General features: G+C 43.8%; 10 protein-coding genes across 12 annotated transcripts; 7 read left to right on the top strand and 3 right to left on the bottom strand.

The window, feature by feature from the left end:
* Positions 1 to 5,777, top strand: LOC136192649 (uncharacterized). Its single transcript, XM_065981327.1, has 30 exons — positions 1 to 312; positions 370 to 537; positions 600 to 676; positions 729 to 838; positions 897 to 1,012; positions 1,060 to 1,163; positions 1,212 to 1,331; positions 1,379 to 1,520; positions 1,570 to 1,698; positions 1,748 to 1,798; positions 1,855 to 1,929; positions 1,986 to 2,050; positions 2,100 to 2,178; positions 2,227 to 2,381; positions 2,567 to 2,830; positions 2,997 to 3,110; positions 3,158 to 3,230; positions 3,287 to 3,511; positions 3,603 to 4,360; positions 4,417 to 4,507; positions 4,553 to 4,693; positions 4,753 to 4,781; positions 4,828 to 4,869; positions 4,921 to 4,957; positions 5,005 to 5,048; positions 5,097 to 5,181; positions 5,232 to 5,315; positions 5,365 to 5,421; positions 5,477 to 5,548; positions 5,610 to 5,777. The coding sequence occupies exons 1-30, from the start codon at positions 25 to 27 to the stop codon at positions 5,673 to 5,675; spliced, it is 3,861 nt and encodes a 1,286-aa protein (XP_065837399.1). The 5' UTR covers positions 1 to 24; the 3' UTR covers positions 5,676 to 5,777.
* Positions 5,778 to 5,913: 136 nt separating this feature from the next.
* Positions 5,914 to 7,151, top strand: LOC136192663 (uncharacterized). Its single transcript, XM_065981347.1, has 9 exons — positions 5,914 to 6,063; positions 6,125 to 6,202; positions 6,260 to 6,294; positions 6,343 to 6,420; positions 6,469 to 6,552; positions 6,599 to 6,664; positions 6,720 to 6,817; positions 6,877 to 6,970; positions 7,015 to 7,151. The coding sequence occupies exons 1-9, from the start codon at positions 5,946 to 5,948 to the stop codon at positions 7,072 to 7,074; spliced, it is 711 nt and encodes a 236-aa protein (XP_065837419.1). The 5' UTR covers positions 5,914 to 5,945; the 3' UTR covers positions 7,075 to 7,151.
* An 81-nt stretch (positions 7,152 to 7,232) lies between these two features.
* LOC136192659 (calcium-activated potassium channel subunit beta-2-like) lies at positions 7,233 to 9,023 on the top strand. Of its 3 annotated transcripts, none has more exons than XM_065981341.1 (11): positions 7,233 to 7,305; positions 7,389 to 7,504; positions 7,554 to 7,578; positions 7,640 to 8,005; positions 8,066 to 8,100; positions 8,149 to 8,226; positions 8,278 to 8,358; positions 8,440 to 8,502; positions 8,561 to 8,658; positions 8,713 to 8,812; positions 8,857 to 9,023. In XM_065981341.1, exons 4-11 carry the CDS (start codon positions 7,663 to 7,665, stop codon positions 8,914 to 8,916), a joined length of 858 nt encoding a protein of 285 aa, XP_065837413.1. In that variant the 5' UTR covers positions 7,233 to 7,305; positions 7,389 to 7,504; positions 7,554 to 7,578; positions 7,640 to 7,662; the 3' UTR covers positions 8,917 to 9,023. The 3 variants fall into 3 exon arrangements, with proteins under 3 accessions (XP_065837413.1, XP_065837414.1, XP_065837412.1); XM_065981342.1 differs by having other exon boundaries at positions 7,294 to 7,504; positions 7,640 to 7,839; positions 7,904 to 8,005; XM_065981340.1 differs by having other exon boundaries at positions 7,294 to 7,504.
* Positions 9,024 to 9,235: 212 nt separating this feature from the next.
* Positions 9,236 to 10,808, top strand: LOC136192664 (calcium-activated potassium channel subunit beta-4-like). The gene is made up of 11 exons (XM_065981348.1): positions 9,236 to 9,313; positions 9,363 to 9,387; positions 9,439 to 9,650; positions 9,710 to 9,787; positions 9,845 to 9,879; positions 9,925 to 10,002; positions 10,054 to 10,134; positions 10,235 to 10,300; positions 10,353 to 10,450; positions 10,505 to 10,598; positions 10,642 to 10,808. Exons 3-11 carry the CDS (start codon positions 9,533 to 9,535, stop codon positions 10,699 to 10,701), a joined length of 708 nt encoding a protein of 235 aa, XP_065837420.1. The 5' UTR covers positions 9,236 to 9,313; positions 9,363 to 9,387; positions 9,439 to 9,532; the 3' UTR covers positions 10,702 to 10,808.
* Positions 10,720 to 11,704, bottom strand: LOC136192665 (RWD domain-containing protein 1-like). The gene is made up of 6 exons (XM_065981349.1): positions 11,619 to 11,704; positions 11,489 to 11,569; positions 11,307 to 11,434; positions 11,119 to 11,262; positions 10,950 to 11,070; positions 10,720 to 10,890 (listed from the first exon to the last, which is right to left on the bottom strand). The coding sequence occupies exons 1-6, from the start codon at positions 11,689 to 11,691 to the stop codon at positions 10,769 to 10,771; spliced, it is 669 nt and encodes a 222-aa protein (XP_065837421.1). The 5' UTR covers positions 11,692 to 11,704; the 3' UTR covers positions 10,720 to 10,768.
* LOC136192658 (pre-mRNA-splicing regulator WTAP-like) lies at positions 11,665 to 13,235 on the top strand. Its single transcript, XM_065981339.1, has 7 exons — positions 11,665 to 11,797; positions 11,900 to 11,958; positions 12,028 to 12,083; positions 12,140 to 12,377; positions 12,435 to 12,613; positions 12,668 to 12,822; positions 12,881 to 13,235. The coding sequence occupies exons 1-7, from the start codon at positions 11,776 to 11,778 to the stop codon at positions 13,231 to 13,233; spliced, it is 1,062 nt and encodes a 353-aa protein (XP_065837411.1). The 5' UTR covers positions 11,665 to 11,775; the 3' UTR covers positions 13,234 to 13,235.
* A 119-nt stretch (positions 13,236 to 13,354) lies between these two features.
* Positions 13,355 to 14,523, top strand: LOC136192666 (calcipressin-1-like). Its single transcript, XM_065981350.1, has 3 exons — positions 13,355 to 13,499; positions 13,551 to 13,724; positions 13,776 to 14,523. Exons 1-3 carry the CDS (start codon positions 13,380 to 13,382, stop codon positions 14,088 to 14,090), a joined length of 609 nt encoding a protein of 202 aa, XP_065837422.1. The 5' UTR covers positions 13,355 to 13,379; the 3' UTR covers positions 14,091 to 14,523.
* LOC136192672 (SH3 domain-binding glutamic acid-rich-like protein 3) lies at positions 14,133 to 14,670 on the bottom strand. Its single transcript, XM_065981356.1, has 3 exons — positions 14,579 to 14,670; positions 14,357 to 14,527; positions 14,133 to 14,302 (listed from the first exon to the last, which is right to left on the bottom strand). The coding sequence occupies exons 1-3, from the start codon at positions 14,624 to 14,626 to the stop codon at positions 14,237 to 14,239; spliced, it is 285 nt and encodes a 94-aa protein (XP_065837428.1). The 5' UTR covers positions 14,627 to 14,670; the 3' UTR covers positions 14,133 to 14,236.
* A 976-nt stretch (positions 14,671 to 15,646) lies between these two features.
* LOC136192655 (macoilin-1-like) lies at positions 15,647 to 17,925 on the top strand. Its single transcript, XM_065981334.1, has 8 exons — positions 15,647 to 15,773; positions 15,823 to 15,964; positions 16,015 to 16,141; positions 16,211 to 16,331; positions 16,387 to 16,453; positions 16,508 to 17,062; positions 17,112 to 17,230; positions 17,279 to 17,925. The coding sequence occupies exons 1-8, from the start codon at positions 15,688 to 15,690 to the stop codon at positions 17,850 to 17,852; spliced, it is 1,791 nt and encodes a 596-aa protein (XP_065837406.1). The 5' UTR covers positions 15,647 to 15,687; the 3' UTR covers positions 17,853 to 17,925.
* Positions 17,926 to 18,285: 360 nt separating this feature from the next.
* On the bottom strand, positions 18,286 to 22,232 carry LOC136192654 (ribosomal protein S6 kinase 2 beta-like). The gene is made up of 25 exons (XM_065981333.1): positions 22,077 to 22,232; positions 21,958 to 21,996; positions 21,775 to 21,891; positions 21,620 to 21,701; positions 21,468 to 21,548; positions 21,324 to 21,403; positions 21,164 to 21,270; positions 21,076 to 21,113; positions 20,924 to 21,015; positions 20,819 to 20,878; positions 20,695 to 20,765; positions 20,545 to 20,633; positions 20,420 to 20,484; positions 20,265 to 20,361; positions 20,132 to 20,211; positions 20,040 to 20,078; positions 19,938 to 19,991; positions 19,810 to 19,887; positions 19,713 to 19,754; positions 19,611 to 19,658; positions 19,274 to 19,432; positions 18,981 to 19,219; positions 18,808 to 18,922; positions 18,625 to 18,759; positions 18,286 to 18,572 (listed from the first exon to the last, which is right to left on the bottom strand). The coding sequence occupies exons 1-25, from the start codon at positions 22,137 to 22,139 to the stop codon at positions 18,432 to 18,434; spliced, it is 2,211 nt and encodes a 736-aa protein (XP_065837405.1). The 5' UTR covers positions 22,140 to 22,232; the 3' UTR covers positions 18,286 to 18,431.
* Positions 22,233 to 22,237: the final 5 nt, after the last annotated feature.

Raw genomic sequence — 22,237 nt, 5'->3', positions numbered from 1 at the left:
ATTCTTTGGGATTCGCCGGCGTAAATGGACGACTTTCACGATTCGGGCGTCGAAACGACGTCGGGCACGCTACTGTCGTCGTCTCCGTCGCTCAAATTGATCCTCGTCTCGTCGAAAATCCCCTCATCTTCGGCTCTAATGGAGGCGACGTGGCCTGACGTCATTCTCGACTTCTTTCGCTACGACAAATCGACTCTATCGGACCTACTCGATTGGATCAAGCGACGACTCGGCGGCGAAAAGGCTCGTCACGTCGCAATCGTGAGCCACAGCGAAGCGGGACGCCTCTATTTGGTCGGAGGAGACGAACCCGTAATAAACGCGTCATTTCGTCGACGAAACGAGCCTTTTCGACGCGATTTCGTCTAGATATCGATCGATACGATCGACGTCGACGACGAAACGACGCGCTTCTTTTCGGGTTTGGGTTCGATTATGGAAAAAAGTCGAAAGGCGAGTTTGGACTTTTTGGCGTCGAACGTCGCCGAAAACGACGACGGAAAACGACTCATACGTCGCATCGAGAGCCAAATCAAAGCAATAAGAAACAAAAATATCGAATTTTTAAAAAAAAAACCGAATTTTTTTTCTTTTTTTAGGTCAAAGTACGCGCCGTTTCCGATCTTTTTGATTCGATAAGTGATACGGATGACGACGACGATGATAGTCATCAAGGGTAAGATAATAAATATAATTAATTAATCAATTAATTAAGATTTTCTTCTCAGGCGATGTTGCCCCGGGAATTTGTACTTGAACAGGAAGAAATTGAGGGGATGGTCTCATTCGCACAGGCGATCGATGACGCGTTTTGAAAAAATTCGAGTCGTTGGAAAGGGTGGGCGTGGCACGAATTAATTAAATTTTAGTATTAGATGAATTCGTTTTTTTTTCAGGGGCTTTTGGAATGGCTGTTTTGTATCGAAAAAAAGACGAAGATTCGCTGGTTATATTGAAGGAAATTAATGTCATGGATTTGAAATTTAATGAACGTCAATTGGCCGTCAACGAAGTAAAATCCCGTATCTCATATAATTAATAAATTAATAGATGAATTAGGTGCAAGTTTTGTCAATGCTTGATCATCCGAATATTATTGCTTATTATGATCATTTTGAAGAGGACGGAAAACTCATGATTGAGATGGAATACGCAGATGGAGGGTGGGTAAATGATCACGTGTTTATGGATTTTATTTATTTATTAAATAGAACCCTGGCCGAGTATCTGTCTCACAGCACAAAAGAAATGGAAGAGAAAGAGATTCTCATGATGTTTCAGCAGATGGCCGACGCACTTTGCTACATTCATCTAAATAATATTCTTCATCGGTAAAAAAAGGAAAATAGTTTTTTTTGAATTGATTTTTCGTTTCTAGGGACTTGAAGACAGCCAATGTGTTTCTAATGAAGGATGGAATGATTAAATTGGGCGATTTTGGTATAGCAAAAATCATGAGCGCATCTCAACAAAGAGCCAATACGGTGTTGGGAACGCCCTATTACATATCCCCTGAAATGGTGCCAATAAAATCGATTTTTTAATTAATACGAAATATATTTTTTTCAGTGCGAGGGCAAGCCTTATAATAACAAAAGCGATATATGGGCACTTGGTTGCGTTGTTTATGAAATGGCCAATCGACAGCGAACGTTCGAGGGATCGAATTTACCAGCTCTTGTTAATAAAATAATGAAAGTTCGTCTTTGCTACGTAGCGCGCTTTAATGTTCTCTAGCAACTATTAGGGACAATTTGCTCCTGTAAACACTAGCTACAGCGAGGGCTTTCGACGACTGGTAATACACGTGGGAAATGTTTTATTATTATTATTGGAAAAAATTGGGGTTTTTAGGTTCATGATATGCTGCAGAGGAATCCGGAAGTGAGGCCTTCTGCTCAGGGTCTCGTCAACAATCGACTTCCACCTGTATATGAAATAATTGATAATTGGATTTTAATTCGATTTTTTCTCTGGTTTTTTAGTTGGTGAAAAAGTTTGTTAGCGACGGCGAGGAGGAAGACGCGACGTTTCCGAAAACGAGTTCAAAGTGAGTGGTTGCCTAGTAACAGAAACGTTTCCGTTGCTATGGATTTTAGATACGCTCTTTATTATTTGGATTTGGCGACATTTTGTCTCATGCCATGGACGCTTCCCAGTCGATGTTACGTCACGGAGGTAAAAATAGGCTTAATTAAATTAAATTAATTAATTAATTGAATTTAGGTTGCGGTTTCGGCGTCTCATCTTCTCGCTGTCACGTGCGAAAGAGAAGTCTTTTCTTGGGGTTCAAACAGCTGTGGACAGCTGGGTCACAACGATACGATGACGTGCGCTGTTCCGAGACTCGTTGAACATCTCAACGGAAAGTCGATAATAAGGTAAATTGAACTTTCTTTCACATAAGCGACGCGACGTAACGTGACGTAACGTGACTTCCAAATATGGTCAAGAAGAGTGTGATGTCACAAAGGCAAACAGCCAATGAAGAGAAGAGTTCTTACGCGTTACGATTACGTTACGTCGCTTATGTGAAAAAGGGACTTCAATATCGCTTTCTTTCTAGGGTTAGCTGTTCGGACGAGTACAGCATGTTTGTGAGTGACAATGGATTGCTGATGAGCTGCGGTTTGGGCCAGTACGGTTGCCTTGGTCACGGCAGTATGAGAAATTGCCACAAACCGCGTCTCGTCGAAACGCTACTTCAAGAAGACGTCACTCACGTCGCCTGTGGACCCCATCACGTCGCCGCCGTCGTCGCCGACGGAAGTCTATACACGTGGGGAGAGAATTCGCACGGGGAACTCGGCCTCGGTTCGCAATCGATTCAGTAAGAAGAGAAAAGGCCAATTCATTCACACTAGTGACGCAACGTAACGTCTTCTCTTGATTGGTTGCTTACCTTTGTGACATCATTCTTCTTACGTTACGTTACGTTACGTCGCTAGTGTGAATAACCAACCCCAAGGGGCGGAATATCAATTGAAAGAATTAAGGCTCGTTCCCGTCAAAGTTCCTCTTCCTTCGGACTGTCTCGTACGGCACGCTGTGTGTGGAATTGACGGCACCATGCTTCTTACGGACACTGGAGCCGTCTACGCATCCGGAAGGTAAATATGACGTTTTTACGTATTGATTACGTCATTTGTTGCCATAGCAACGCTTATAATAAGCTTGGGCTAAACAATCGCGTCGGTTTTCTCATGACAGTCAAGAAACTTTTTAATCCGGTATATATTATTAATTGATTTTTTCGTCTCTGTTTAATTTTGTTTCTATGTTGTAGACGCACGCCGTCGTGGACGGCGTCTGGCAATTCACCTGCGTTCGTCAGCTGTCGAAGCATCGCGTCGTTGACGTTGCCATGGGACCGAAGCACACGGCTCTCGTCACGGAAGTGGGCAGTCTTTTGACGCTGGGTAGCAATCAGGCGGGACAGCTGGGAACGGGAGATCGAAAAGAACGCGATCTCACTGCAACAGTCAAGTCAATGTTCGATCAAAATATCATGGTAAACATACACTAGAGACCTCTAAGTTAATTATTAGCGCGCGTTAAAAGTTCCCGGATATGAATGTAAATTTAATTATTTTTTATTATAGCTTGTTTCGTGTGGCGAAACGTTTACGGTTTGCGCTACGGAAGACAATAAAGTCTTTATATGGGGATCGAGACCTCAATTTATGAAAACCGTATCCGTGACGACGGCGGACGAAGAAAAGAATCCGGATTTCTCCTCATTGGATAAGGGTACACGATCGACGGATTTGTCTTCCGATTCGTTTCCGGGTAGAAATCGTTCGTCTTCGGAACCAATTCACGTGCAAATGGCGACGTCTACAAGTATAAGCGCGCGTAATCGCATCACTTCGAATGACTCCTTATCGTCGATTTTATCATCTCTTTCCACGACGGGATCGAGTTCTCGTCTCTCCGCCGCCGCTAAACCAATGCAAACAATCAAAAAACGACATCGACGTCCGAGAATTCTAAGCGATGCGCCGCCGCCGCCGGAATTTCCCTATCAGGACGTCATAGCGGCGATGACGGGGCCGTTGACGACGGCGAGTTTGAGTTTGGGGATTCATTTGGCGGATATTGCTGCGCCGATTTTGTCGCCGACGGAAATTTCGTTGATGGATCGGACGGATTCGTCTTTGCTCTTGGGTTTGCCGGATCGGATTCTTTCCGCGAAGGTTGTCGGCTTGGTTTCGTGTTTGGGTTACGTTTTCGTTCACGTCGAAGCGTCGGTTCCCGTTTTGAGCGATGAGGCGTCGGAGAGGCGGAAGAATCGCGGGCGGAAAAGGAGTTTGAGTTCGTTGAAGCGAAAATTGAATTTGCTGCGACGAGTCACGATTCGGTTTTGAGAATTTTTCTCTGTTAAATAATTGTATTTTTAGCGGTTTTTTCGTGCAGGAAAACCGTGCAGAGTCAGAGCTCCGTCATCGAGGAAGAAACGGAGGAGAAAGCGACGGCAACGGCGGATGAAAACGAAGAAGAAAGTCGAGTAAGGATAGACGCTTCGATTTCCATCGTTTCTTTTATTTATTAGACGAGAACTTGGCTTCGTCGCGAGCTCGAAGAGGCAGTCGAAATTCAGTCATTTAACAGCCAATCGGAAGATGGGCCTTCGAGCGAAGAACGATCTTTGTCGACGTCTCGAAGCACGCAATTTCCGTCTCCAATTCATAAGGTAAGGTCTTCGAAAAATCGTGATTATTTATTTATTTATTTATTTATTTATTTATTAAGACGGCGTCTCCGAGACCAGCTCGTAGAAGGTTCGTTTTTTTCTTAGGAAATAAAGGGGTTTTACTTTCGTTTTAGTGGTGCGGTGAAAGGAAAGAGACGATCTACGTCAGCTGGAAGGTACAATACAACGTCAAAATTCCATTGAAATTGAAAGAATGTTCTTTATAGTCGAGCTTCGACGAGTTCTCCTTCTCTATCGCTTTGTGTAGGAGGCGAAAAAAGGGTCGCGTTGTATTGGTATTCGTGTTTTAGGTGAGCCAAGACGGGAGAAAGGACTTTAAAGCGGCGTCGTTTCAGTAAGCGCTCGTTTGAAGTGTTCTCTCTACCGCTATTTCTCTTTTCAGTGGACTCGCGTCGGAAGAGATCAAGCCAGCAACGAAGGAGAGTCTTATGGCTCGAATTGAGCAGCTGGAAGACGAAAAGAGAAGGGTACAGTCGAGAAAAAACGATGTAGGGAGCTGTTGGAGTCTTTTTTCTAGGTGGATGAGCAATTGGAAATGCTTCGGCGTGAACGAAGCCAAAAGGACGAAGAATTTCAGGAATTTTGTAATCGTCAAGCTGGGGTGAATCGCGAGAAGAATAGTCAATTTGCTAATATTTAAGAATTTTTAGGTGTATGAAGAGCGGCTTAGAGATGAAGTGCAGAAATTGAAGTCGGATATGATTGAAGTACAGGGCTGAGAGGGGGTCTTGAGCGCACGGTAAGATTGCCTTGTCCTTTTAGCAAAACGTCATGTTGCAGCAGAGTGTTGGAGCGGTGAAATCGCTTCAGGAGAAACTAGATAAAATGATGGAGGTTAGTGACGTTGAAATACTGATGTCTGTGCGCGAGAAGTTTCCTTTTTTTCTTGCTGTAGGAAAAAGTAGAAGGAAGTTTCGGAAGTCAAGAGCCGTCTCGTAGCAAAGTTTGTTCGATAATGTAATCATAGAGTAATTTTTTGGAGAGAGCATGCGCACAACCTCGGTTGAGGGAATTAATTAATTAATTAATCAACGCTAAACGATCCGATTCTTCGCATTTCAAAGTTTCCTTGTCTGGCAGAGCCGTGCGCAATAATTACGCTGTCTGTGCATAAATTTATGACGTCACACTATGTGATAGAGTACGATAATCCTTCGTTTCCGGGTTTATAATGCGCACGCTAAGACAACCTGACGTAAGTCTCAGTGTGTCACATACAACACACAACCGGATGGCGGCGGCTGCTGATCGTGTTCGTCGTTGCTGGCCTCTCTATCTCACGCTCATTGTCGTGGCTATCATTCCTCTTTCGTTTGTCGGGGTCTTCGTGCTGCGTCCTTACGTTCACGGTTAGCTGGGGCGACGTTTCCGCGTCTGTGTCGCCAATATCAACTCTTTTTCTCTCTCAAGTTCTAGATTTTGAACAGTCTGCGTGCAATAGCACGGTCGTGCGACAAACGGCAGATAGAAAATGCTCTTGTGGCGAAGGTAGGCCTAAACTTCCTCATTAGCATGTATTCAATTAGGATGAATAATTCATGGCAGGTTGCGTTTCGAGGTACCCTTGCTACATAGTCCAGGTTTGTCTTTGCAGTCGAAAAGTCTTGATTACGAATACGCTAAAAAAGGTTGATTATACTACTATTGATGGGACGAAACAAAGTGCGGATATTTATGAGAGCGAAGGAGTTCTTCTTCACGGCAGAGTAGACTTAGTATTTAACACTTGAAAGCGCATAATCTAGTCGTTTTAGTGTACTTTTACCGTGTCCACTTGCTTTAGTTCGCCATCTACAAATGAGGATATCATAAATAAGAAATTGAGAAAGCAAGAAGAGGTTGGCATAAATAAATAAATAAATAAATAAATACATTTTTCTTTAGATTGGCGCTGGGTATACTTGTTACTATAATCCTCTTCTGCACTCTGAAGTGATAATGGATAGAAATGTAAGCCACAGCTCCCTCCACGTGTACGCATTCAAAATTAATCTATTCTACGTAGATTTCTCTTTTGGCCGTAATCAATGGCATGTTTTGGCCATCACTCATCATTTCAATCTGTCTTGTCCTATTTTTGTATTCCGTCAAGGCAAATAAGTGGTAAGTAGCACAAACAAAAACTCTTTTTTATAAAGGAATCAATGAGGCCAATGTCACAGTTGCATCAAAAAACGACAAGAGGAAGTTGCTAGTATTACCGCGAGTAGGGATCAATTGAAAGACGTTGAAGAGCAACTCCCGGATTATAACCAAGTAAGGAATTCGTCCTCTATAGCCAATGCGTTGACTCTGTTTAGGTTATTTCGTCAGACAACCTTGACGAACCTCCAACATACATGGAATCAATCAATATGTAGACTATTTAGACACTAGACAAAAGTGATTTTATTTGCACAACGTGGAAAATTTTCTATGAGGTATGTTCTATTGATAAGTTTTTGCATCTTCAGCTAGTAGACCGTCGTCGTTCGCAAACTCAAATCCGTCTTCATCCTGAAAGGCCTTGTCTGAATCAATCATAGAGGAATCTTTTTCAAAAAACAAGAAAAATTGAAAATAATTCTAATTTGCACAACTCCTTTGAACCTGTGAGTCTTCGTTCGGTTTCCGTGTCTTAGTTTCTCTAAGAAACGTCTCTTTGCCCACTATTAAAATGTTTACACCGTCACAGGGGACTAGTAAGCTTGCGTTTTTTCTCTTCAAGAGAGAATTTTCCGATTTGACGGCGATTTTCCGAAAGTCCAAGGAGCGTTATTGATTTCTACACGTCAATGAATGGGAAATGAGGTGAATGAGAAAGAGTAGTCTCGTTTAGCTAATTGCTAAAAGAATTTAGGTGCATGCCGAAAGAGCAGCTGAAGGTTGGCAACATTTGAATATGATAAAAGCATCATTTGTTTGTTTGTTATGGTTTTGATATAGAGTTCGTTTTCCGGGATTTATGAATGCGCATGCTAACCGGACCTCAGTGTGCCCAGCTAGGTCCGGTGAGTCACACAACAGGATGGCGAATTCTGCTGATCGTGTTCGTCGTTGCTGGCCTCTGTATCTCGCGCTCATTATCCTGGCTGTTTTTCCTCTTGCGTTTGTCGGGGCGTTCGTGCTGCGTCCTTACGTTCGCGGTCAGCTGCGATGACGTTTTTTGTGCCTCTGCTGCCAATATCAACTCTTTTTTTTTCTCTCAAGTTCTCCGTTTTGAGCAGTCTACATGCACTGTCACTGCCGTAGAAACGAGAGATAGAACAACATGCTCTTGTGACGCTAACCGAGGTGACGGCGTCAACGAAGGTAGACTTCCTCATTAGCATGTATTCAATTAGGATGTATTAATGTATTAATCCATTGCAGGTTGTACATCGTGGTACCCTTGTTTCATGGTCCAGGTTCGTGTTTTCATTCGGGAAGTCTTTTTACGAATACGTTAACTAAAGGTTACTTATACTACTGCTAATGGGACGACTGAAAGGGCGAATATTTACGAAAACGAAGAAGTCCTTCTTCAAGGCGGAGTACACCACATAGTATTTAACACTTGAAAGTGCGTGATCTAGTCGTTTTAGTGTACTTTTACCACCTTTTGTTCTCGTTCATCATCTGCAAATGAGGAAAGCATTAGAGAGAAATTGAGAAAGCGAGGAAGGGTTGGCATAAATAAATAAATAAATAAATAAATAAACAAATAAATATGAGTTGCACATATTTTCTTTTTTCTGCTGCTTTAGATTGGCACAGCGCATACTTGTTACTATAATCCTCGGCACCCTGAAGCAATAATGGATAAAGATGTAAGCTCATCTCCCTCTGTTGTTTTCACTTGTACACATTCAAATCTGTTCTACGTAGTTTTCACTTTCGGCTGTAGTCCATGGAATGCTTTATCCATCGCTTATCTTTGTAATTTGTCTTGTCCTATGTTTGTATTCCGTCAAATGGAATAAGTGGTAAGTAGCACAGAAACTCTTTTTATAAAGAAATCAATGAGACCATTCTCACAGTTGCATCAAAAAACGGCAAGAGGAGGTTGCTACAGTTACCGCCAGTAGTTATCAATTGAGAGCCGTTGAAGATAAACTCCCAAATTTGAATTCAAACCAAGTAAGGAATTCATCCTCTATAGCCAATGCATTGACTCTGTTTAGGTTGTTCAGTCAGACAACCTGGCCGAACCTCCAACATACATGGAATCGATCAATGTATAGAGTATTTAGACAAAGCTGTTTGGTAGACAAGAGCGATTCTTCTGTATTTGTACAACGTGAAAAATGTCTATGAGGTAGGTTCTATTGATAAGTTCTTTGCATCTTCATTCGCAAACTCATCCTGGAAGGCCTTGTCCGAATCAATCATAGAGGAATCTTTTTCGAAAAGTTGACGACCTAAAAACGAAAGAAAAATTTAAAATTTAAAATTTAAAACTTAAAATTTAAAATTTAAAATTTTCTGATTTGACGACGATTTTCCGAAGGTCCAAGGTGCATTATCAATTTCTACACATCAAATCAATGCATAAATTGTCACCAAATCAATTCGACGCTCACCCGTAAACTCCTCCGAATATATTGACTGAAAAGCTTCGATTTCGTTCGCCAAGCTGAGGTGAATGGGAAAGAGTAGTCTCGTTCAGCTAATTACTAAAAGAATTTAGGTGCATGCCGGAAGAGCAGCTGGAGGTTGGTAACATTTGAATACATGTATGATAAAAGCACCATTTGTTCGTTAAGGTTTTTGATATAAAGTTCGTTTTCCGGGATGTATGAATGCGCATGTCACCGGACGCAAAGGTCACGGTGAGTCACACAACTGACAGTGAACCGGATGGCGACGGCTACTGATCGTGTTCGTTGTTGCTGCCCTCTGTATGGCGCGCTCGTTGTCCTGACTGTCATTGCTCTTTCGTTGGTCGGGGCGCTCGTGCTGCGTCCTTACGTTCAGGGTCAGCTACATGTGGTGGTGATACGTGCCTTCGTCATTGATACTCTTTTTTCTCTCCAGTTCTCCATTATGAGCATTCTACATGCACTGTCACTGTCGTGCGAAAAGCGAAAGATATAACATGCTCTTGTGACGAAGGTAGAGTTTGACTTCCTCGTTGGCATGTATTCAATTAGGAGGAATGATTCATTGCAGGTTGTACTTCGCAGTACCCTTGCTACACAGTCCAGGTTTGTGTTTCAGTCGGAAAGTCTTTTTTACGAGTACGCTAAAAGGTTAATTATACTACTGTTGATGGGATGAAAAAAAGTGCGGCTATTTACGAAAACGAAGAGGTCCTTCTTCAAGGCAAAGTACACCACTTAGTATTTAACACTTGAAAGTGCATGATCTAGTCGTTTTAGTGTGCTTTTACCACTTTTTGTCATCGTTTCTCATCTGCAAATGGGAGAAACATTAGAGAGAAATTGAGCAAGCGAGGACAGGTTGGCGGGATAAATAAATAAATAAATAAATAAATAAATTAATTAATAAATTAATAAATACATATGAGCTGCAAATGTTTTCTTCTTTCTGCTGCTTTAGATTGGCACAGAGTATACTTGTTACTATAATCCTCTGAAGCACTCTGAAGCAATAATGGATAAAAAGGTAAGCACAGCTCCCTCTCTCTGTTGTACACATTCAAATCTGTTCTATGTAGTTTTCGCTTTTGGCTGTAGTCAGTGCAATGCTTTTTCCATCGCTTATCTTTGTAATTAGTCTTGCCCTATGTTTGTATTCCACCAAGGGGAATAAGTGGTAAGTAGCACAGAAACTCTTTCGATAGAGAAATCAATGAGACCATTCTCACAGGTGCACCAAAAAACGGCAAGAGGAGGTTGCTACAGTTACCGCCAATAGTAATCAATTGAGAGTCGTTGAAGATAAACTCCCAAATTCGAACCAAGTAAGGCATTCATCTTCCATAGCGATGCATTGACTCTGTTTAGGTTGTTCAGTCAGACAACCTGGCCCAACCTCCAACATACATGGAATCGATCAATATGTAGAGTATTTAGACAAAGCTGTTTGGTAGACAAGAGCGATTCTTCTGTATTTGTACAACGTGAAAAATGTCTATGAGGTAGGTTCTATTGATAAGTTCTTTGCATCTTCATTCACAAACTCGAATTCGTCTTCATCCTGAAAGGCCTTGTCCGAATCGATCATAGAGGAATCTTTTTCGAAAAGTTGACGACCTAAAAACGAGAGAGAAAAATTTAAAATAATTCTAATTTGCGCGGCGACTCCTTTGAACCTGTGAGTCGTCGTTCGGTTCCTGTATCTTTTAGTGTCCTAGTTTCTCTAAGAAACGTCTCTTTCCACTGTCGAAACGTTTCCACCGTGACAGGCGTTCCTCGACGTCGAGCCTCCTCTTCCTATAGAAATCAATTAATTAATTAATTAATTAATTAATTAAACTATACCATTGCTCTTCTCTCTTCGTCTTCCTCCTTTCTTTGTTTTTCTAGTTCCCATTCATTGATTCGATCGTCGATGACGGATGTAAGCCATTCTTGAGCGATCGAGACGAGGGTAAAGATCATAGCCACGCCCACGTTTTCTCCCGCCTTTCGACGAGAATTAGGACGCGTTTATGCACACGTGCGTTTACCTCTTGGATCATTCTGTCTTTTAGCGTGCTCAGTTCGTCTTCTGTTAGGTCGCTTTCGGACGAGAGAAGGATTTCTGGTGTTTCGTCCGGATACGAAGGTCCCAGGCGAAATCTCGCTTTTATGACCACTAGGAGAGTGATTTTCTTCTTCTATTGTCTTGCAGTTGCTGGAATAGGCTTACGTTTCTCCTCTTCGTCGTCTTTCGAGAGAGAATTCTCCGATTTGACGACGATTTCGAAAGTCCAAGGTGCATTGTCGATTTCTACGCGTCGAATGCGCGTAAATTGTCACCAAATCAATTCGATGCTCACCCGTAAACTCTTCCGAATATATTGACTGGAGAGCTTCGATTTCGTTCGCTTGCTCTTCGACGTAGTCCGTCATTATCCTAATCCGGGCAAGTCGACTCTGCAAGATGGCGACCTAAAAAAGTCCTTTCTCGCCCTCCTCGATCGAATTCTCGCTACAATGGAACCCGAAGCATCCGAGCGTAAGTAAAAAGCGTCGCGACTCGACGCGCAGGCGATCGAAATAAGCAAATAGCGCAGCATTTCACATTTTCTCCTTTTTTTCCTTTTTTCCGCACGCGCAGCTCCTCAACCCGATCGCGAACCCATCGACGTCCAGGAGCAAGTAAACGACCCGAAACGAGTAAGCGAAAAGCCGCAGAAACCAATCGCGCGCAACCAAACAGGAAAAAAATAATCGCGAGACATTTAGATTCGACTCGACACCGAAAGTCTCGCACAACTAAGCGAAGAAGACCTCATAGCGAAGTAAATTCGGCTGCAATAGTAACGATTTCATGTGATTTGGGCGGTTTTTTCTCTAGATGGAGTGCCCAAGACGCGTATATCGATTTTTTGGAGGCGGCGAATCGTCGTCGTCGTCGTCGCGACGGCGTCGTTGCCTTGACGACCGAGCCGACGGAGGCGACGAACGACGAAGAAGTGGCCGGACTGAGGGAATCGGAGGCGAAACTTCAACTCCAACAACAGGAATCGACTCGACGCGAAAATGTTCTCGTGATGCGATTGGCGACGAAAGAACACGAAATGCAGGACTTGATGGTGACGTCAGATAATTAAATTAATTAATTAAATTAATTAAATTAATTTATTTTTTAGTCTCAGGTTCACGAGTTGAAGCAGGGGCAGAGTCAGATGACTTTGCAGTTGAGATCCATGCTCTTGGATCCGGCTGTGAATGTTCTCTTTCAAAAAATGCAGGCGGAAATTGCCGAATTGAAATCGAAAGTCGGTCAGGCGCAGGACGATTTGAGCGCATGGAAATTCACACCAGACAGGTAGAAGAGAAAAATTATATATATATATTTATTAGTTATGTATTTTGGGGTTAGTGTGACTGGGAAGAAATTGATGGCCAAGTGTCGGAGTCTCGTCCAGGAGAATCAGGATTTGGGAAAGCAGATGTCTCAGGGTCGCATCGCTCAGCTGGAAAGTGAACTGGCCGTGCAAAAGCAATATGCAGACGAACTCAAAGCGAATCAAACAGGTTATATGGGACTTTTAATTGAGGGGAGCGATTAGTATAATTTTTTCAATGTAATTAGAATTGACGGAATTGATTGTTCATATGGAGGAAGAGATTTCCGTGCTCGGCGGCACGGTGCTCTCTCTTCGTCAGCAGCTGTATCAAGCGAATGAAAAAGTGGCGGCGGTGGCGGCGGCGAAATCACTTCCGCCTCTTGAGAAAATGGATAGTGACGTCATCATGATTCCAAATGGAAATGGGGGGGTTGAAGAAATGAGGAGGAGTTATGATAGTGATGAGGAGGGGGAGGAGGAGGAGGATGTTGACGAGGAGGAGGAGTGTCCTTTTCCTCGTGACGTCATAGATAAAAAGGAGAATCTTGATATAAATGCGGTAGATAGGACTAGTGGGGTTGAGCCCATTGAAGGGTAGGGTAAGAGGGGCGGGGCGGGGGCGGGGTGGACACATGTTATTTTCTGTCAGTCTTTTTGGGGGTACAGTAGAATTCATTTGCTCATACATTTTTTCTTCTTATGTATCTCTGCGTTTTGATCCGGGATCCAGTGACGTCATCGACGATGGAAGATGAGGAATTCGTGACGAGTGAGGACGAAAACGACGCCGATGGGCATTTTTTGACGCTCTCCGTCGTCGTATCGGGTCTCTCGAGCGCGATCTTCGACGAAGACAACGGAAAAGTAGGCAAACGAACGCGTTCGATCGAAAACGCGTCGAAAATCGCCTTCTAGCGCGCATTCGAGTCCCTTTTTCGCTCGCCCGACGACACGCCGACCTTCTTCTATCTCAAAAGCCTCAAACGCGTTCGCGTCGACTACAAGGAAGAGAGTTCAGTCGATTGGGCAATGGAAACGCTCCAAAGACAAAACTTCCTCGGAAACGAGCTAAAATTGAAGAAAGCGAAGGCAAGATAAAACCAAATCATCTTAATCGAAGCATATCTAGTGTATTTCCAGGTTCTCAATGGACAAACGAAGCATTTACGACCTCCGAAACCCTATAGACAATATCTCATTTCACCTCCGCCTTCGCCGCCTCACGGATGGGAGCAAACACACGAAGAAGCTCCCTTTAATTTCGACCTAGTCGCCGCTGTCGCTGGCCTATCGAAAGAACCCTACGAACTCCATTCATCGACTAGGGGAGAACATCCGAGTATTGTCGTCAATGGCCCGGATGATGACGTAGTGGAGGAGGAAGAGGAACGTCGTCATTCGATTGGCTTAGTGTCGGGTGCCCGGATACACACGAGACGACCGCCAATGAAGTAAAAAAGTGTATGATATTTTAATTTAATAGCGCGCGCGCCCTGGTTTCTATGGTATCCCCCTTTTATTCAAGACACGTGTATAAACGATAGACAGACCCCATACAAATGAAGCAATGTCACGGCATTGTATCAACGAGACAATTTTCTTTACTCGGATTTCAAAAAAACGTTCAATTCGTCCATTTCAACGGCGTTGTCGAACGCCTCGAAATTCTAAAAAGGAGAACGCGTGACGTCACGTCCGTTGGGGGCGTGGTGCTTTCATACTCCGAGGTATCCGTGCTGTTTCGAGACGAATTGAGGCGGCAGAGCCTTCGGATCTCCGACGGCGTCGCGCATCTTTTTGCGATCTTCCTCGCTCGCCGCCACGTCGACGTATTCGACTGGAATTTTCTTCGACGTGAGTATCATTTCGATTCTTTGCTGATGCTTTTTCATCTAATCATTGCGAAAATGAGTTTTTTAGGAAATCCGATAGTGCGCGCTCGCCTCCAAGTTGCCGGCGACGGTCGAAATGTACACAATCAAGTCGGCCATTTTTTTCTTTGGTTGTGTAGCGCGCGTGCTCTGGTATCGGAACAATGCGCCAACGATATCCCTTGGGCAACGCTGGCTGGAAGAACGAAGAGACGGTGGCACTGACAATAGATGCACTTTTTTCTTGGCGTTTTTTAGTTTTAGTTAGGCGCATACGATACACACGTGCGCGCGCGCGTCTCCGGGGTCCTGGGCAAGACCCCGTCCCCACATCAAAAACTGCCCGCGCGCGTACACTGTACAGTAGAGAATTTATGTCCATTTTTTATTTCATAAACCCGGAACTAACCCGGAAGTATCAAAAAATTTTTGCACAGAGGTCCCTCTACTTTTGCTGTGTCCACCCTCGGGTGGATGGGGGTCAACCTCCCTACTCCCCCGTCGGAGTTGGAGCCTGTTTAGTCTCCCGGCTCGGACGCCTGGGACCGGCAGCGCTCGGATGTGAGTGCCTGTCGGCCTGATTCCAGGGGGACCGCTATTGTAACCCACCGCGTCTTGCCCAAGTGGGGTGGCAGTTTATCACTCATGCCACTGGAGTAGGGGATTGAATCCCCTGCTTTTGAGCCACGTTTAGCCTCTCCGACTCAAGAGTTGGGCCGGTTTTATTTTTTCACCTCGGGGCCCAGAGGTGAATGAGGACTTATGTCCATGAGATGAGCCTGAGAAGAAAAGCAGCTTCATGCAATACTGTGGTTGACTTACCTTCGAAAACTGCGCTTCTCTAATGAACTGAGCTCCTGTCTTTGGAGCAATGACTCACAGAAGAGGCCCCGGCACTGCAAGCTGACTTGCAATGCAACAAGAGAAGGCTCTACGAGTCAAGCGCGACGAGAAAAGACTCGGAGCACGCGAGAACGCCGCTTTCGGAGTCAATAAAGACGTATCGAGACTAGCAGTTGTCTTTTGGAGGCAGAGAGATCGATTCGGAGCGGCGTTCGACGCGCAAATTGCCTGCTTTCCTTTGCGTGAGCGCAGCTGTACAAAAAGCCCGGATCTTTTGAATTAACATGTGAAAGAGCATGCGCACAGCTTCGGTTGAAGGGGATTAGCGAGCAAAGCGAATGATAAAGCGACGTACTCTCGAAGGAAACAAAGCGCGTCGACCCTTGAGGAAGCATCGGATCGGAGAAACGCTCAATCCTTCAAGGCAAGTCGCCAAACGACGCTAAACGATCCGGAAAACGATTCTACGTTAGTGCCGGAACACATTTCAAGGTTTTCCTCGTCTGGATCGTCGTCATAGCGATCGACTACGCCCTCGAATTTCGCGTCGAATTCTTTTGGCCTCTTTGGCTTTTGATTCGCACCAGTTTCGACTCTCTTCGTTTTCAAGGCGTGGTCAGAAAACTCGATTTATGACGTCATAGGTTCAGTTTTCGCCATCGTAGGGCTTCATGATCACGTTCCTGTTTCTCGTTCTTCTCTGCGACGCTCTCTGTCTTTTCCTTCTTCCCAATCCGTGGCTACTTTTTGTAGCGAGCAATTACGTTTGGGTTCAACTTGTGTGGCAATCCGGTCTGCTACTACGACGTCATTGGTTTCTTATTGATGATCATATTGATTTTTTTCTCTTTCTTTTTTTAGATCGAAGTATCGGTGTGATGAATGTTATTATTTGGCTACTTTTTGTGTACGTGGAAGCGACGCTGAGATTTCGATCGTCATCACCATATCTTGATCTCGGCAGACCGTTTGCATCTCAGTGGTAAGAAGACTTATTATTGAGAAGAGAGAAGAATTCTTTAATTTTGACGTCATAGTATTGGCTATCCCGTTGTTACATTTGGCTTCGGCCTGAAGAGCTTCATTGAATATAAGATGCAGGAGGTGACGTCATTACAGGGGATAGAATTATTGATTAATTGGGGTTTTTTTTTTCAGCAACACAAGGACGCCGTTCGTAAAGAGAACGGCTTCTATTTCGATTTGATTCAACAGGCTTTACCCAAGGCCGAGCCTCAAATGCCTGTTGGCATGGAAACACCTAAAGAGGAAGAGGAGATGACGTCAGAATCGAAACAACATCCTAGGACGTGGTCGAGATTTTTCTCGTGGGCGTTGAGTCCGTTGCCATGGCGACGAGAACGGCAACGCAAGACGACTCCTCCCGTTGAGAATGTGGCAAATGGAAGCGTGACCATGACGACGAAGCCGGATGTAGTAGCAACTATTGTCACTTCCGCTCCACCTCCCCCCGTGGAAACGAAATCGAATTCCCTAAAAAGGCAATTGCCCGCGACGTCGACGAAAGTGGCAAAGCATCAGCAACACTTACCTCCTTCGTCTGATAATAATAATAATAATGCTAGTACTAAACTGCCGGAAGTAGTCGCGGGGGAAAAAATTCAGAAATCTTTGAAACGGGAGGAAAAAACGAGGACACTTGATGATGACAGCGCTCAAATTCTAATGCGGAGTTTGAAAGCTGATTTGGAGGTATTTGGGGACGATTTTTGATGTTGCACCTTGAATTTTTATATATAAGGCAAGTCGATTATGTGAGGAGGAAGCGGAGAAGCGGTGCATTCAATTGGCAAACGTCGAAAAAACGTTAAAACAGGAAAATCAAAGACTGAAGACAGAGAACGAAAATCTCCTACAAAAGTAATAAATTCATATATACAATATTTTTATTACTTACTTACTTATCAGATTGACGTCATTGAATAATGCGAAAAAACAAGATCACGCCGAAATTTCGTCGCTGGAGCGAAAAATCAAAAGCGAACAAGAATTGCGAAAAATGGCGGAAAAGAATTTCGAAGAGAAGCTGAAAGAACAGGAACCGGCCGAAGCGGAACTCGAATCGATTCGCGAACGTCTCGCGAAATCGGACGAAAACTTTCGCTCACTTCGCGACGGAATGAAACAGACGGAGAGCCGAAATTCGCAGCAGATGGAAAACGTGAAAAAGGAGAACGAAGTTCTCATGTCCGCCTTGTCCGCAATGCAGGACAAAAATAACCAATTGGAAAAGAGTCTCAGCGCCGAAACGCGAATTAAATTGGACCTTTTTTCCGCCCTAGGCGACGCCCAGCGACGATTGACTGACGTCGAAGACGAGCTCGGTTTGAAAACGAAGGAATGTCTCGCCTTGGAACAGCGTATTGCCGAGTTTATGGCCGTGCTGCCTCCTGATTTGATATCGAGCAGCAAGGACGTTGGATCCAAGTCCAAGCTCCAATCGACGACGAGCTACGGGGGCGGCGAATCGGGACTTCACTAGTTTCCAACGTTTTTTTTGCACGCCTTCTCTTCTCTGTCTCTCTTTTGCCTGCTAAGATGACATTGCAAACAGATCCCTTGTCTATATCGATACGCATTCGCTATCCAAACTCTTTAGAGCTAAAGAGTTTGGATAGACTCGTTTTCTTGAGTGTGTGTGGGCAGGAATACGTCAAACTACACGTTCTAGTGCTCACCTCTTTTACTAATAAAGAACGAATGCCTTATTCGCTATTAGAAGACATTGCAAACAGATTTCTTGTCTATATTGATACGCATTCGCTATCCAAACTCTCTTTAGGGGTAAAGAGCTTGAATAGACTCGTTTCCTTGAGTGTGTGTGGGCAGGAACACTGTACAAACTACACGTTCTAGTGCTCACCTCTTTCATCTATTTTTCGCTGTCCAAATGTTTGGATATGTGGGGCAGGGGGCAGGAGGAATACACTTCACATCCACATACATCAAACTACACGTTTCTAGTGCTCTCACCCCCTTATTAATAAAGAACGAATGCCTTCTCTCACTTCTGTCGTCGGTCTTCTTTACACATTCGATTTTTTCTCTTTTCAATATTTATTCATAGCGCTGTGCCGGAGCCCGTCTCCGAGCTGGCAATGCGCTCTTGGCGACGCTTTGCGAGCAATGATTTAGTGACCGGCTCCAATTTTTCGGGGCCTTGGGGGGCATTCAAAGCCGCAAACATCGTTTCGAGTTGACCCTGGGGGGGAGACTTACTTTTATATGTATAAAGTTGGGTTTTTTTGTCTAACTTTCATGGCGCGATCGTGAACGGAAAGTTTTTCGTTTGGAAGAGCGTTTCTGTTTGCGATCCACGTGTGACGTAGGACTTGGGAAGCGGTTGGACGTCTGTGCGGATCGACGTGCAACATTTGAGAAATCAAATCCTAATAAAAATTATTAATTAATTAAAATCTCTTCTCTAAAAGTCGTACCTGTGCCGGAGACGAAAGCGCTTTCCAATTGCCGCCCATGCTGAACTTTCCCTCGCCAATTCTTCGCAATATCTTTTGCGGTGGATCGTTGACACCGTAGGGAAAGGGAGTTTGACTGCAAAAGGCAAAAGGAGCGTTCACGCGTGACCTCCTACGTCTTTCCTCTCTCTTACCCGACTAACATGGAATAGAGCAAGACTCCCAGTCCCCACAGGTCGGCTGCAGCGTCGTAGCCCTGTTTTTTGAGGACTTCTGGAGCGACGAAATTTGCCGTGTAAAGGGGAGTCATGAGAAGACCGTTTTCCGCGCGAATCTGCTTGGAAAATCCAAAATCGGCGATGATAAGACTAGCGGGTGCGTGTTGATCGTCCGGATAGAGTAAATTGCTTGGCTTCAAATCGCGATGAACAACCTAAAAATAAAATATAATAAAGGAATATTTATCTATTTACGTATGTTAACTAACTCCTTGGGAGTGGAGATATTCTAATGTTGCCGCTACAGTGTGGACTATCATTGCCGCTTCTTTCTCCGAGAGATATTTCTGCTGAAGAATGTGATCCAGAAGTTCGCCTCCCTTCATTAGCTCCGTGACAAGGTACACGTGTTTCCCGTCATCGTAGACCTGCGAGAACACGTGATTAAGAAGGAAAAGGTCTCCCTCTATACTTATAATTAATGAATTAAATTAAATTAAATAGGTCTTCGTCTTTACTTACTTAATTAATTAAGAAGGTCTTCCTCTATACTTATGATTAATTAATTATTTAATTAAGAAGGAGAAGGTCTTCCTCTATACATACGTCTTTGAGAGAGATGATGTTGGGATGCTTTCCAAAACGAAGCAGAATCTGGACGAAAAAGAAATCAATTATGTAAAAATATATACGAGGTTTTGTTTTTACTTCTATCTCTTCTTCCGGATCGCTTTTCAATTTGTCTATGATCTGAAATCGCGTTAGTAGGAGTGGAAATCTCAAATGATGGGGTTTTCCCCCCTACTTTGACTGCGTATTCTTTTCCCGTGGGCCTGTGAATTGCGCGCTTGCAAACGCTGAATGATCCGGAGCCAATGACATCCTAACATTTATCTCTAAAGCCTTGTATACATGTATCTATTCTCCCTCTACCTGCTTCAGTTCATATTCTTCCGTAATTAGAGAAGAGCGACGAGTGGTCGAAGCCTAAAACAAATTAAAATTTCACTTTAATTATTGACCGATTATTGATACCCTGCTGCTACTGTTGCTAGCCTCTCCTTCCGGCTCCTCCTAAGACCAATAACAAGTAAAGAAAGGGAACAATCCCTCTCCCTATTGCCTACTTCAATAACAGACGGAGCAACGAAGCTAAAGCCTCGAAACAACTGATGAGACTTGGCACTGACTGGAGCCCCAGGAGAATCTAAAACTAAAGCATAATCTATTGATCTAATTATCTCGTGCGTTCGACCCGACCCCGTGGAGTGCGCTGGGTGAATTCCCTATCGAAATAGTACGTGTCCTCGCGACTGATGGGCTTGAATGGAGGCTTCACGGCTCGCAGAAGTAATTTCTAGGAGAAAAGTACGTTTTTTTGTGTGCGTGTGCGCAGATTGAGTTGGGTTACTTACGTCCCAATCTATGGAAGAAAAGAAGGAATGCCGCTTGAAGTTTACCATGCCATTTGGGCCGTGACCTTGAGAGCAAAAGAACCAACTCATCAAAAAAATAATAATAATTAAGTTTTTTTGATTACCCAATCGATTTTGAGGATTTCTTTTGAAGAGAGCTCTCAAGAGGCTTTGAGCGTCGCCGCTGAGAAATTGGGGCATGCCAAGTTTGGCTCTGGATAATGATAGATTTATGTAATTAATTAATTAATTAATCAGTCAATAACGGGTATTACTTGAGAATCATTGTCATTGTTTCTTTTCGATTTGATCCTTGAAATGGCAATGATCCCGTCAACATTTCATACTAATTAAAAACCCCAATTTATTAAAGAGTCTTTTGTTTCGCCCACTGGTTACCATGAGAACGCCAAAGGACCACCAATCAGCTGTAGTCCCGTGTCCTCGACGATTAACAACCTGAAAGAATAAGATGAAATGGCGTCATAAAATTTTTTTAAATACCTCTGGTGCCATATATTCGACGGTTCCGCAAAAGGAGTGCGTTTTCTTGTCTTCCTTGTCCATTTCCATTCCTTCTTTGCTCAATCCAAAATCTAAATATTATATAAAGCTTAGGATAGAAAACTTCAATAAATTTTTTAAAGTATTTATACCGGTTAATTTGATATGTCCATCACCGTCAAGTAATATGCTACATAGAAAGTGAAGAGTTACACTTGATGGAATTGTCAATTTTTTTACTTTTCTGGTTTCAAGTCTCGATAAATAATTCCATAGCCATGCAAATGATCCAGCGCCAAAGACAATTCAGCCAGGTAAAATTTGACGTCATCTTCAGTAAACATCACCTGAACGAAAAAAATTCCCAAAAGAGCAATAAAAAATTAATTAATAAACAGACCTCCTTCGAAAGTCTCGTGAACAAATCTCCTCCTTTCAAAAACTCCAAAACAATGTAGAGCTTTCCTTCGGTTTGAAAAGCTAAGAGAGAGAAATTAATTAATTAATTAATTGAATTCAGGAAGAGAAAAATCGAATATCGTACCGTAATGAATATCAACAATAAAAGGATGCTGAACGGCGACCAAAATGTCTCTCTCCATTTTAGTCCTTGCTCGATCTCTCACTAATAAAATAGAAAAGAAAGAGAAAAGAATTTTTAGTGAGGCCCCCTAAAAGCCCTTTTCATGAAAAGACCTTTGAGTGTCGCCTTCTTTAGCACTTTCATCGCGTACAATTGGCCCGTGTCTGCTCCGACGACTTTTCGAACGAGAAACACCTGGAGAGAAACGCGGGGTGTAACGTGTTTCGAGCGACGCGTGAATTAAAAAAAGGGGCCCCCCTTTCCTTGCCTTGCCAAAGGAGCCCTGGCCGAGAACGTTGAGCAGTTGAAATTGCTTGGGATCGGCTTTCTTGCGGATGCTCTTTGCGACCGTATCGCCAACTTCGATCTCGGAACAAGGATCGTCCTAAAAAAAGAAGGGAAAAGCGGCGCGTTTGACGGCGAACGTGTCAAATGAGCGATACACACTCACTTCGATATGCTCGTTGCTCACTTCGTCCGTCGCGAGACCCTTTGGCGAGGTAGGAAGGGGAGAAAAAGAAGAAAAAGATAACAATGTATCGTATTAGGGGTCTCGGTTTTCGCGCAGACTTCTTCGTGTCCGCCGTTGTGATGGCGCACGTCCATCCAGGGGATCGACTTAGCGAGGGGCATGCTTCGCGCTCGTCTAACGATTGTAACCGCAGTGCGAAGAGATTCAGCGCGTCGGGGAGGAAGTCGTAATGACGTCAGAGGTCGCGGTGCGCGCGTCA

Source organism: Oscarella lobularis, chromosome 11, assembly GCF_947507565.1.
Source record: "Oscarella lobularis chromosome 11, ooOscLobu1.1, whole genome shotgun sequence".
Classification (NCBI taxonomy): Eukaryota; Metazoa; Porifera; class Homoscleromorpha; order Homosclerophorida; family Oscarellidae; genus Oscarella; species Oscarella lobularis.
The sequence above is the reverse complement of the archived record's forward strand: the minus strand, read 5'-3'. Positions and strand labels throughout refer to the sequence as shown.